The 13,807-nt window shown below is 35.0% G+C and overlaps 2 protein-coding genes across 6 annotated transcripts; one reads left to right on the forward strand and one right to left on the reverse strand.

Moving 5' to 3' along the window:
• Positions 1-76: 76 nt before the first annotated feature.
• Positions 77-9,122, reverse strand: LOC117227538 (uncharacterized). Of its 4 annotated transcripts, none has more exons than XM_033482869.2 (4): positions 8,235-8,968; positions 5,684-7,801; positions 1,509-5,578; positions 77-1,427 (listed from the first exon to the last, which is right to left on the reverse strand). In XM_033482869.2, the coding sequence occupies exons 2-4, from the start codon at positions 7,797-7,799 to the stop codon at positions 1,149-1,151; spliced, it is 6,465 nt and encodes a 2,154-aa protein (XP_033338760.2). In that variant the 5' UTR covers positions 7,800-7,801; positions 8,235-8,968; the 3' UTR covers positions 77-1,148. The 4 variants fall into 4 exon arrangements, with proteins under 4 accessions (XP_033338760.2, XP_033338761.2, XP_033338759.2 ...); XM_033482870.2 differs by having other exon boundaries at positions 1,509-5,215; positions 5,402-7,801; XM_033482868.2 differs by lacking the exon at positions 8,235-8,968 and adding an exon at positions 8,979-9,122 and having other exon boundaries at positions 1,509-7,801.
• A 149-nt stretch (positions 9,123-9,271) lies between these two features.
• Positions 9,272-13,162, forward strand: gcl (germ cell-less). 2 transcript variants are annotated; one of them, XM_076521598.1, is made up of 9 exons: positions 9,272-9,624; positions 9,811-9,934; positions 10,340-10,436; positions 10,519-10,888; positions 10,963-11,232; positions 11,354-11,413; positions 11,507-11,725; positions 11,812-11,902; positions 11,984-13,162. In XM_076521598.1, exons 1-9 carry the CDS (start codon positions 9,479-9,481, stop codon positions 12,113-12,115), a joined length of 1,509 nt encoding a protein of 502 aa, XP_076377713.1. In that variant the 5' UTR covers positions 9,272-9,478; the 3' UTR covers positions 12,116-13,162. The 2 variants fall into 2 exon arrangements, with proteins under 2 accessions (XP_076377713.1, XP_033338768.1); XM_033482877.2 differs by lacking the exon at positions 11,354-11,413 and having other exon boundaries at positions 9,277-9,624.
• Positions 13,163-13,807: the final 645 nt, after the last annotated feature.

Consider the following 13,807-nt stretch of genomic DNA (forward strand, 5'->3'; position numbering starts at 1 on the left):
GCAAATATTGCAGCTTAAAATATGAATTACTTGCTTATGACTACGTGAGAACGGCAGCAAAGAACACTATAGAATATTTTCATTTTACAAATATATTTTCAGATGTACCTACATATACGCAAGAACTACATACTTCGAAATCTCCAAACGATCAACTTTCTCAGAGATTCTTTTATAAAACTTTTTTTTTCACTTTTTAATGTTGCTCATTAATCGATGCATCAAACTTCTCTCGGTAAATCGTACCACATTGTCGGGTCTATTCATTCATATCCTAAGAATTATTTTCAAAGGAAATTATGCATTCCGAAATGTTGGACAGTAGTACGTAGTTTGACAGCCCCGACAGTGATACGATCAACCGGCGCATATTACACACTAGCGATAGAAGTGTTTAAAAAGGAAGGAGGATTACAAACTTTCTCGACCAAAAATAAATATTTTTAGTCAAAAAATATTTATCGTACAAAACAGATGCTCCTCGATCAAAGAAGGATAGTAACTTGTCAAAGTTTCTATAATACATATAATGGAATTATATAGACAAAACGATGGATCTAATTATAGATGCTACATACGAAATTCATTAAAAATTCTTGGCGAAGAAAACTACGAACACGACATGATTAAATAACTTTTTTCAACGTGTACCTTTTGAGTATAAAAACTTTGAATGTGTATAAAACGAAATATAAATAGACTACATATTTACAATTACTTTGAAATGAAATGTTCTATTAAGAATATGAAGTAATGAGAACCGATAAAGAATGTGAACATACGTCTTGAATCGATACGACGAAACGAAAACCTTATATCTTAATTTTGATGTTACTAAAACCATACTTCGGCATAATACATATATTAAACTGAGGACATTCTAAGCCGACATAGTCCTTGTAGTTTAGCGATAAACTATTCATAAAAAATATCATTAACAATATGTCCTTGGTATTTAAGGTGTCAAAAATAAAATGCGTAAACATTCCGTAACATTTCTCCATACGGATGTGTGTTACACGAAATCTTTCCTAGTAATGTCGTAGTAACAATATTATTAATGTAATGGCAAAACTGTTTGGAAACGCAGCGCCTCTAAACGTTATTCTTAACAATAATCGGTGGAACTAGCGATATACTACTTTTGTTCAGTTCAACACGTGTTTCATGTTATGGACCCTCAAGTCCTCGATACGGTAGAACGACGAAGCGCAAATCTCGCAAACAAAATTATGGTAAACGCTCATATGTCTATCGAATGAGTCTTGACTCACAAACGAAATGGCTAGTGGACAGTAGGCGCAAAAATTGGTTGGTACGGTTTGCATCGACGCATTGCAGCTGGAAACATTTTCATTGACCGGCTCTGTGTACTCATTCGGTGTTGCCTGATAAATCTCATTGGTTCCGGTGTAATCAAGAATTTTCTGCGAATTAAACAGTAACAATGGAATTCATCTCTCAAAAAGCATTCATGGTTTTAGCAGATTTTGAATAACGCAATATACCTGTGACTGCGCTACATAAGGGTCTACCGAAACCACTGGATTGCTATAAACTGGCTGATACATATGTTGTTGGTGTTCTTGTTGCTGTCTCACGTCCACTGCTGGCAAACCTTGCACGGTGGGCGAATTTTGATTGATTACTATCGACATACCACCTGATGTAGGATTCTTACAATAAAAAGAAGGTGGTACGTTTCTCGCTAGTGTGTGATTGGGTACCTGCTGCACCATTTGCTGAGTATGTACGGGCCCCTGAGCATTCCCAGCGTAAGCAGTATTAGAATTGGGATAATAATAATACATCGTTGTGGGAGAATTATTCGTCGTGGCTTGGTTCTGAACGCTGTGCGAGGTCTGGATATAGTTGTGGGCGCCGTTCGTGTAGTTCGCATTGTTGTAGTTCGCATTGTCGTAGTTCGCATTGTTGTTCGCTACAGCACTACCGATGCTATGACTTGCAGCGACTTCGATCTTTCCATTTTCGTCTTGGGAATACGTGTATACAGTCGAGACGGGTGGTGGGGTGGGCTTAGGATAAGTTTTGTAACCTGCTTGTTGATTCAGGTACTTGTTCTTGCTCATAGCAGTAGCTATGTTCGCCCTTACGGGGACATTCATTCTATAAGGTATATACGAATTCGTTTTACCCTGCTGGTTTCCAGTATTAGAATCAACTCTGAGCGCCGTTTGAAGACTCTGCGCATTGGAAGAACCTCTTTCCACTGCCGTGGAAACCTTACCACTCGTTTGGTTACTGGAACGTGGTACAGTTAATTTACGAACAATATTGCAAGCCGGCAGATTCTTATGGTACGCCGTTTTTACGGAAGCCTGTGAAGAAGAAACAGGAGAATTATGCTTGGCAGTTAACAATTTCACGTTGGTCGCTGTTCCCGGATAGAGATTGGACATGACTGGAATCTGGACAGTCCGTGCAGTCACTGTAAGTCTCCCTTCATTCTGCAGAGGCTTTTTCTGTTCGGTGGATATTGCAAGTTGCTGGGAAGCCTCCTCAGAAGATACTTTCGCTTGTTCTTGAACTGCGTGAGTCAAGAGATGTTGCTGAAGTTCTTCAGCAGATCCATAACTATACTTGCACACCTGGCATTCATGCAAGGAGCTTACATCTTCCAGAAGATCTTCTAATTTTTTCACACGTAGAAATCCATGCCTTTTTGAATTGTTTGCCTCCATTGGTCTGTTTGGAGGTGGAGTAGATTGTGAAGCAGGGTTTAACGTACCTACCGTGCCGGTAGTTACAACTTGCTTTTCTTTAGATCTGTCTGTTACTGCTAACTCGTTCTGTAACTCTGTACGATCTGCCAAGTCTATTACCAACTCATTTTCGGAGTCTTCCTCCTCGTTGCCTTCCAATATATTGATTAATCTCTCCTTTTCAATGTCAGCCTTAGACTTTGAACACTGTGTAGTTTGTTCCTGTGTTACTTGATTTCTTGTATCAGTCTTCTCTTTCGTAGCTTGATCTTCTTTGTCGATCTGATCCTCTGACACGTGATCTTCTTTAACAGCCTGATCCTCTGTCGATTGATCACCTTTATCAGCTTCTTCCCCTGTGTCTTTATCTTCCTTAGCAGATACCTTATCTATCAGTTTTTCACATAATCTAGAATTCTCCGGAGTCGTCGCTTCGTTACTATTTCCATTATTTATACTACTTGTGTTATGTATAACATTGTGCTCGTTTAACAATTTCTCTGAGTTGAAACCAATATAGCATGGTTTGCAAAGGTATTTAACTTTGCGATAGTGTACCTTACAAGATATCGTAATTATGTCGTCATTTGGTGTTGTCACATGCTCCTTGATGTGTCTTTTGAAAGTATCCAAGCTCTCGCTAGTTTTCTCACAATATGGACAATCGAAACATGGTTGGCTCACATAGTGATCGAACCAGTGCTCGTTGAACTTATCGATATTTGCACTGATCGCCATACAAACATTGCAAATGAACGTTTTCGCCATATTTGTAAGGGACACACATACAAATTGGGGATCTGTGGCGAATTTATGCGTGTTCTTCATATGTGCATACAACTTTGCTTTGTTTGGAATAGTGCTATCACAGAGACTACAAATAAAATGCAACTTTAGTAGCATCACGTCTGTAGTAACATTGGACTTCGCATTCGGACTTTTTAACACACTAACTGCTTTACAATTCTGTTCGTGTTCCTTTAAGTGGTCTTCTTTATTGAAAGCCATTTTGCAGTTCAAACAAACATGTTCTGCAACATGAATGTAATTGTCTAGCCATTTATAGATAACAAATTCACCTGGATTAGATGCTACACCCAGCTTCTTGGATTTTAAGTTCAACACAGAAATTTTGGGAAATGATTGTTCGCTGGCTACCCAGAATGGATCCTTTGTATGGTTTAACCAATGACGATAAAAGAGAGGTCCGATTCCAATGAACATCACTTTGCAAATGTTGCAACGAAAGTCCATTGTGCAGTCTTTCTTATAACGTACATGTATCTCTAGATGTTGACGCACATCTTGAACCGAGCTAAATATCATTCCGCAGGTAGCACAGAATAAATTTGGAGATCGACCGCTCTCTGGCCGATTCTGATTACAAGCCGAATACTCAGGAAGACGATAATGAGTCTCGAAACACTCCATGCTTCGAAATAATACTCCACAAGTGTGACATAGGAGAACTATCTCAATTTGTAAGCAACTAAAGTTGGTGTCTGCTGTGTTATGGCACTGACATATTGTAAACAATGTTTTATTCGTCCCGCTTTTTTTACTCGTTTTTACTTTAGCTACATTATTTGCCACAGACGAAGTTTGACCATTAGAATTACTTTCTCCATGGGTTAATTTGCATATTTTTGGAATGTCATTTAGTTTTTCATCTATAAATTTAACATCTTTTGGTACGTGTTCCATGCATTTTTGCATAGTTGATGCTTCTAAACTACTACTTGTGTTGCTCTCATTGGAGTTCATTGAAGATTTTTCAACTGAATGAGTAGATTTTGCCACACAATCCTTTGTCTTCTGAGTTTCTGATGCTGCAATCTTAATGTCATTCTTCTGCAAATTTAGTTTTGCAACTTTATATGCTTCTTTCAGTTCAGTTTCCGTGTGCAAGAAAATATGAGCTGCCAAATCTGCTCTTGTTGCAAACTCATGGAAACATACGCTACACTCGTTCGTCAGTTTAGACGGTTTACAAAGTTTGTGCTTCTTTGACAAACTCTGTTTAGATTTCGCGTCCTTTATTTTTTTCTGTGGACTTATGTGCTGCGACTCTTTTTGATCTGCATTGATGCATGGGCTACATGAAGATGCAACTTGAGAAGTGCTATCTTCAATAAGAGACTGTTGTAGGTCTCTTCTTTCTAGTGTGGAAAGTTGAGATTGTGATTTTTCTTTAGCATCAGCATGCTTCTCTGAAACTATAGCCTTTTGCTGACTTTGCATGGTTTGCTTTGTGTGCGTACTTAAATGTTGTTGCAAAACAGAATAATCCTCGAAGAAAAGATCACAAACAATGCATTTATAAGTACTGGAAACTTCCTTGGGTTTGATAGTATCTTTCTTCTCTGCAAGTTTTTTATGTTTTGTTGGGGAAGTTATGGGAACCCATAACAACATGGCTTTCTCTCCATCTGTCTTATGATTGCCAATGCTTATATCTTCCAATTGATCTATGTTTGGAGAACTTGTGTGACCTAAAACATGAAGTTGTTTTGCAACATTAGTTTTTATGTCAATAGTTTCAGAAGTATTAAATTTTGCTTTCTTAACTGTACTTTCTGTGGATTTAAGGAATAATTTACTAGGCTTTTGTGGAGCAGTAGAAGAGAGTGTGTCTAATTCTTTGATAGATTGTTTTGGAAGATGTGAAGATACAATACCATGTCCAATGATGCTGTCGGATATCATTTTGTATATTTTCCCTTTCTTTGAGGTCATGGATTTACTAGAAACATGTTCTCTTTCTACACTTCCTTTCCTCCCTCTTATAATCTTGTGTGAACAAACAGGTTTGTCAAGTTTTGATTTAATAATCATATTCTTTAAACAAGACATGCCTGAAATTAGATCATTTTTAGTCATATGTGTAAAATTACAATTTGGTAAAATATTTATGTTCTTCTCAGTTAGTTTTTCAACTTTCATGTCTGAACATGTATTACCAGATGGTTTTTTGATACGTTGACAATCCACCAATAAAATCTTCGGCTGTTTATACAACTTGTATTTTTGTATTAACTGATTTTCAGATAATAGTGGTTTCAGTATATGTTGCTCCATCTCTGAATTTGTATAAACGAATTCATCTACAGAACATGTACTACATTTTGGAGTATGCTCAAAATGTAGTTCTGAAGATAACAAGCTGGAAACAGAGTCTTCTGTGGGGCTCTCAATACTTTCTTGAATTTCATTCTTTGATACATCCAAATTATACTTTTCATTTTCAGTCTCAACATCAACTTGTTGACTTTGAACACCTGCTTCTTCATTTTCAACATCAACTTCCTCCTGTACTTCAACATCCTTTATGTTCTCAAGATCCATTTCTTCGTTTCTGTTATTTGCTTTTACATTTTGAATGTCTAGATCTCCTTTCTCAACATCTACATCTTCATTTTCAACACCTACACCTTGATTTTGAACATCTGCACCTTTGTTTTTGACATTTATTCCTTCATTTTCAACATTTACACCTTTGCTTTCGACATCTACACCTTCGTTTTCGACATCTACACCTTCATTTTCGACATCTACACCTTCGTTTTCGACATCTACACCTTCGTTTTCGACATCTATACCTTCATTTTCGACATCTACACCTTTGTTTTCAATATCTACACCTTCGTTTTCGACATCTATACCTTCGTTTTCGACATCTATACCTTTGTTGTCGACACCTATACCTTCATTTTCAACATCAATATCTTCATTTTCAACATCCACATGTTCATTTTCATCATTTACTTTTTCCTGCACTTCAACAACTTTTAAGTTCTCAAGATCCATTCCTTCTTTCCTGTTACTTATTTCTGCATTCCGAATATCCAGATCTCCTTCCTCAATATTTACTTCATTATTCTCAACATTTACTTTTCCATTATCAACAAGTGATTTTCCTTTTTCAGTGTCTGCTTCTATATTTTCTTCACTAGGAAGTACATTTAATTTACAAGAAACATTTGATTCTCGAGATGTTCCAGCCTGAAATGTTAAGTCTTTAGATGTTAGATTAAAAGTGTTAATATTTTCTTTCTCTTCAATATATTTATCGGAAGTCGTTGCAGTTTCCTTCTTTGACAAACACAATTTTAATTTTTTCGTTTCATACCATACATCATTATCAGATTCATCACTATTGGAATCATCAAAGATTCTCTTTTTCCTTTTAAATTTGCTTTTAATTTGGGATATGTCATCACTGTCTGTTTCACTAATATTATCAGCAACTTCGTCATTCTGAAGACAATCATTCTCATTGGTGCTTATCAATAAAGGTTCTGACATCAACCCAATTTCCTCAGTTTGAGTCACAGCTATATATTGTTTGACTGCTGGCTGTTCCAATGTATAGCATTGTTTATTCGAAGTTACTCTTGCAAATGATTGTGCTAACTTATTAATTACTTCATCTATTCTATTTAATGCTATAATTGGCTGCTTAATAGTTTTAAATAAATCTTCTTTACGTTGTTCATGGTTGCTAGATTTTTGTACTTTGGAAGTCACTGTATTATTTAACTGACGTTTTTTATATAAACGCTTAGGTCTATTTCGTGCTACTTTTTTCTTAACATTTTTCTGTACATTCTCATCAACACTATTATCTACATTTTTATTAATTTTATTACTCTTTATTCTTTTCTGGATTTGTTTACCGTGTTCTTCTATACTAATAGTATTTTTCCTTTTTTTTGTTTTATATCCATAAAACTTATAAAGTGATCTATCCAACGGAGCCCTTCTAACAGAGGGAATTTTAGATGACACTTTTGTAGTCAGTTTCTTCAAGTCTGAGTCTGTTAATCTTCTGAGTCTCACGGACATTGGTTTACACACTAATTTGCAGAATTCACTTAAATAATTACTTCCATTTGGTAACTGATTCACACTTTCAAGTCCAGAATTCTTTTTTAATTCATATAATTTATATCGTAATCTTCGACGTCTAAGATTTTTAGGATTTTGTATCGCTGATTCTATATCCATTGTATCTTTAGACGAACAATCAAGCGCATTCAAATCTGTGCTCATCAGTTCTTCATTAGTATTCATCATTGCTATTAAATAAAAAAAAATTATTATTATTACCTTTGAAATCCCTGTGTAAGATCTCGCATCTCTTACATTCTTACACTTTTGTAAGAAAAACTATGTAGTTGTAAAATTTGAACCATAAAATTGATTCAATATTCATAAGGATTTCTTACAAATCAATGTTGAACAACTTTTACAGTCTTTGTTATTAAAATTAAGTCATAACGGTATAAGAATATGTATAAAAAATACCAATATTCTAATAATAATAAATGAATAATAAATGAAACTGCCAGTAATACAATTGTTCTCATTTAATAGTATATACAAATAAAACACATATGATTTACATAGTATAACATTTAAATAAGTTCATCAAGTTTTCTTATAATTTACAAATCTAATAATTAAAGAGAGGTAAGAATAATATTGTGTATAAGAAACAAGATTACGTACCTTCGTCGAAATGAGAATAAAGTCTTCGTAACCAGATAAATTATAACGGTATTTCAACAATAACTTATTAGCCTTCGTATTATTTGGAATATTTATACTAATGTGGAGCGTTCCTCATAATAATTAACTTTTATATATTGCGAACACATAAATCACCGTTATTCTTATGCGAAGCGCACGGCGCACGTAACGAAACCCAACGAAACCTGACGCTACGCATTGCATAGCAGCCATTAGCGACATCTCGCAAGCGTGTTCGAGCATGCGCATTGCGTCGCGAAGATGAGTCAGTTTTATGTATGTATTAATATTTGTTTTTCTATATACATATATGCATATGTACGTTTTTATTATTTATATGTTAGAAATATTATTATATCAGCGAGCCTCTTCAGAATTGATCTTATTCTTACCAAGAAAAAAATTAAATATTTAAATAAAGTCTAAGCACAGAATTATGGCGCCTATACGATAAGACTTGAATTTTGCAAGTTAAGATAAGCACGTATTATGAACGTATCACGTTTACAATTTACATTGTTGTAAAATGAAAAGGCCAGTTCATCTAATACATGTGTTTACTGTGACGATAGTCGAATGACTTTCGGTGAATATATTTATACATATTCGCAAAAATAAACTAGTCGTGAATTTGAAAATTCTAAAAAATAATGTGTTTAAGGAGAAGTTGCGAATAAACGTAGTATATAATCGAATAAAAAAATTGAAATCAACAATTCTCACCGGTATTGTACGATGTGGAAACTCCGAATATGTAATCCGAATGGTCCAGATAAATGAAACATCCTGTTTGTACCTTTTATGGTTAACGCGCATTGGACACTTTCACCCAAGCGAGAAGACGCACGCAATTGGATGAGCCTCGTATGGAGCATTCTATCCGCAAATAGTGTGCATAGCATTCCCATTCAAGCGGTGACGTCATATCTTTTGTTACGTCACATGTTTACATGCTTACATATACATATGTATACTCCATGATGCGTATGCGTATACATATGTCGAAGGTTTCTACAGGGCCACCTATTTACATACATATATGAGAGCAAGCCTTCTTGCGTTGCGTGTTGCGTGTATCTGAACACTGTGTGCTGTGGCGTGGCACGAGCCTTCTACGTCTACGGCAGGTTCTCTGCATTAGAAAACAATGTCGAGGATTCTCAGGTGTTCGCCAATATTTCAACTTGAAATTTCCTATACGTATTAAAGAAAAACGCGACAAAATGGGAAGTTACGCGAGTCGAATTGCATCGATGTCAAATAGTGCAGTGCACTCAGTGTACCGTGGTCGTAAACGAAAGTGCATCGAGGAAGATGACTTCGATTCTGAATCAGATTACATTGATCGTACCCTACAAACGCCGAAAAAGTACGTCCACAACAACACTACGCTTATTTTTATTAGCAGCAAGTTTACTTGATGACATTATTAATATTAAACATTGCCAGTCCAAGTACCTCCGTTTTATGTATTACTGACGTAGCAACGTCAACGCGTTTCTCTCTTTATGTTTCTTAGACATTGTTATTAATCATTCGTTTTGTATATTTCTAGGAGAAAATTGCTGACAACAGCACAGTATATATATAAAACTCTATTTCAAGAAGAAAAAGGCAGTGATATAACTGTGCTCATGTTAGGAAAAGCATGGAGATTACATAAAGTTTATATTAGCCAGGTAATGTCATTGGGTCGATGCTTTGTGTGAATATAATGCTCTTGAATCGGTTATATTGTGGTAGAGCTGATGAATACTGAAGAATTTACTTCATTCACAAACAGTATTTCATTCTATTGTATTCATGAATGTACATTCGTGATATTTATACAAATATGTTTCCTTATATTTAATTCATTGAACCTATTTTAACTATCCTTTTATGTAATTTCTTACCTCTATCATGTTGACTATTGCATTTATCACAATCAACATTTTTAAAATATAGACAGTAACACAATTTTTATTTAAACATTTGGTAAGGATAATATTATTAATTGCCCTAGCAACAACAGGTTTCATTTAAAATTATATATAATAATCTTCATAGTATTTATATACAAAATATATATATTTTCCTTTCAGAGCCCATATTTTGCAAGTATGTTTTCTGGATCTTGGAGGGAAGCGAATGAGACAGTTATCAGTGTGGAAATTGCAGATCCCAACATTACATTAGATTGTAAATAGCATTCGTGGAAATATTCATAAACGTTTTTCTGTGATCAAGGATAAATATTTGTATTAATTTGAAATACTTTCAGCTCTTTTGACAGTCTTTGGTTCCTTTTACCAGGATGAAGTCAGTCTGGAACCAAAGGATGTCATATCAATTTTGGCTACCTCCACTTTATTCCAATTGCAAGGGTTGATCGACCAATGCACAGACATCATGGTGGAGACGACAAACATAAAAACTGTTGTCCCTTATTACAATGCTGCTGTATCATATGGTGTACCAATGGTAAAGACAGCAGCCAAACGCTGGCTGGAAGTAAATCTTTTAGGATATGGATGGCTGCATCCAACTTTCTTGAAAGAAATCACACCAGATCTAATGGCTGAGTTAATTGCTAGCCCTGATTTAATTGCTATGCAAACTGAGTTCTGTATATATATGATGCTAAGAGTATGGTAGGCAACAGTATATTTCCATCGAACAACTGTTTCTACATGGCTCTTGTATATTACAACAAATTTTGTTTCAGGCTCTTCGTTCATGTACACAATAAAGAAGAAACATTACAAATCGATGAGTACTTCCGGAATCACAAATGGACAGAGCCTTTTCTTATAACGGAGGAAGGCAGGGAATTCGCGGCGCCTTTCAAAGCACTGAGAATGAAGTACCTTTTATTACATGATCAAGATGTTAAGATTTTATACAGCGACAATCTGATACCACACGAATGGTTGCACAATGCATACAAGGAACAATGGTTACATTTATTAAGAATAGACGCGAATAAAGATCGAGGGTAAGTTAGGAATTTGCATGTTTCTTAAATATATTCCTGATCTATGCTTAGGACAATGGACGTAGTAATGTGCCTCTCGAAAATGTGCCTTCTTTTTTCTTCCCTTCCTTTTTACATCCAGCTTCGAGGACAGAATGTTCACTCTGAAAAACCTACTCTCTTGTTTGTCGATCTACTTTAGGTACCTATGATAACTACTCTACAAGTAACAGAGCGATGGAATGGCAATCGGTGGATGACAATATCGTAATAATATATTTTTTAATGATTTTAGACCAAAACAAATGAGTGAAGAGGAATTCGCACGCGAATGTTTCCGTTGCGGAAGATGTATTGAAAAGGTCGGTGAGCATACTTGGAGATGGACAGCGTTTCACTTTGGATTAAATTTGGTCGTGTGTTTGGATAGCACTACTTTGAGGATTAAGAGAAATCATAGATTAGACACAGATCTTATTAAAGCTAATCACAGCAAGCACAATATAATTTTAAAGTGAGTACAATCACAAACTTGTTCAAGAGCTTATACAGCACCTTACGCTTTCATTGCTAACTCTACATAAACACATGTATCTTCAGGGTAAGTTTAATTTCATTGGATGAACAACGTCAAGAGAAACACATACAGAGTTCCGGTATGCTTAGGTTATTACTCCACAAAAATGAAGAGGTAAGCAAGCAACTATTTAGATTGGTTTTATATATATATACTCAAATTTCATGGAGATAACATATGTGTTTAATTTTATAGAAACTAGTGATGTCTTTGGACAAAGAACTTACTTATCCGTTGTATATATCGGTCAACATGCAAGTTGTGACACCGTTTGTATCCACGGAAGAGGAAAAGTCGGCCGACATAGTCATATTCTCAGATACTTAGCACTTCGAGAGTTCAAACATACCGAGTCCTGACGAATACACGCTTGTTTCATATACTAATCCAAGCGTTCCAATTTCTTAACACTTGATTACGAGTAAGTGTTATAATGATTAACGTTCTTTTTTTTATTTTTTACTTTTACTCAGAACCATTCGAATTGAATCTTTTTAATATGCATTTTGTTATCTGCCCGCATAACGTTTATATTATGGAAATATTGATTTTTTAATTAAACCTTCTACACAAACTAGTGATCTAGTCGACTAAATATAATCGCGGCATTAATACGAGACAAATATAACTTGTTTCGTTAGTACTTTTGGACCAGTGCATATTTAGAAACTTATTTTTTTACAACAAGTAAATTTGAAAAACAAGCTCAGAGAAAAATCATTAATTGACGTTCGGTAAAAAGTAAAAGATCTTCAAGAGAGCTTAATTGTAATTCTGACTCAGCATCAGAATGCAAGTATCATACAAAACGCTACAGTATTAAAGCAGTCGTTTGCTTTCACTGTCGTTGATGCATTTACATATTTATATCGCAACGAGGATATTGATAATCAATTAGCCTATGAATTTGAAGTTGAGAAATTTCATATGTTCACATAAGAGAACACGTAGTAAATGTAAGAGTGAAATTATAGACACGCTGATCGAGTGATTCTGTGTCTTCCGGTCAGCTATCGATATGTCGACTTTCGTGCCTTCTGAATATCGATTACGAAAGAGTATTCTGTACAGAATATTCTATTATGACAAAAATAGCGTCAGCCTTTTATACGGTGTTTTTCATTTTTGAAATATTTACTGCACGATTACATTTTTTCAACCGATCATCGCGCAAAATACTCACGTTCCTTCGATTCCAATCTATTCTACATGGTGCTATCATTCGATAAGTAAACAATTTTTATATATTTCACTTAATAGAGACTATAACATAAGAACTTACTTCAATTAGTGATTAAGTCTTTTCTACATTTAACGAGCGCTCTTAATTCCTAATTAACCTCTTGATAGAGAAATATAATGTGTTCTAACGTAGTACTTGCTGTATTATTCAGTCCTTACCTCTACTTTAGTATTTCGATTGGTAGCTAGATAAGAAATAACATGAAATAAGTGATAGTAAACAAAAATATAGTATAGATTATTTTCGAATGAAATGATACCGATTTAATACATGAAAGAAGATGCACTTTTTTACATTTGGACTACCAATATATGACGCTTTGTTTAAATTTCATGTCATCTCCGAATCATGATTTCTATTTTCTTGTTTTTTTGGTAACCATTCAATACTTTATTGGCAGAATATTCTCTGTACATAGTGATTGACGCGTACAATGTAATATTGATATCATACGATAATAAATATTACGATACAACTGAACAACATTGACGTGGACATTGTCTTGATGCCTTGCAGAGGATATCTGGTGAATTTTGCTAATGAAACGTAACGTGTACATTATATCGTAACGAGATTCATGTCAAACTGATAGTGCAGTCCGAATGGAATTATGTATATGCGATTCCCGATTTTCCTTTCTCTTTCGTTTGCTTTCGCTTTCTATGCTTTCTCTCTCGCGTTCGATATGCTTGAACAGGCGGCAGTGTAGCCAAGTGGCATCATTATGTCGAAGTATGCCTTGTAATCGTGGGTGGACGATATGTATGAAACGAGTT

Source organism: Megalopta genalis, chromosome 5 (genome assembly GCF_051020955.1).
Source record: "Megalopta genalis isolate 19385.01 chromosome 5, iyMegGena1_principal, whole genome shotgun sequence".
NCBI lineage: Eukaryota > Metazoa > Arthropoda > Insecta > Hymenoptera > Halictidae > Megalopta > Megalopta genalis.

Coding starts and splice junctions, on each gene's coding strand:
- gcl (XM_076521598.1), top strand. CDS start 9,479: ATGGGAAGTTACGCGAGTCGAATTGCATCGATGTCAAATAGTGCAGTG. Junction 11,414..11,506: donor TGTTTGTCGATCTACTTTAG/GTACCTATGATA, acceptor TAATGATTTTAG/ACCAAAACAAATGAGTGAAG. Junction 11,726..11,811: donor AAGCACAATATAATTTTAAA/GTGAGTACAATC, acceptor ATGTATCTTCAG/GGTAAGTTTAATTTCATTGG.
- LOC117227538 (XM_033482868.2), bottom strand. CDS start 7,799: ATGATGAATACTAATGAAGAACTGATGAGCACAGATTTGAATGCGCTT. Junction 1,428..1,508: donor CTTATGTAGCGCAGTCACAG/GTATATTGCGTT, acceptor TTTAATTCGCAG/AAAATTCTTGATTACACCGG.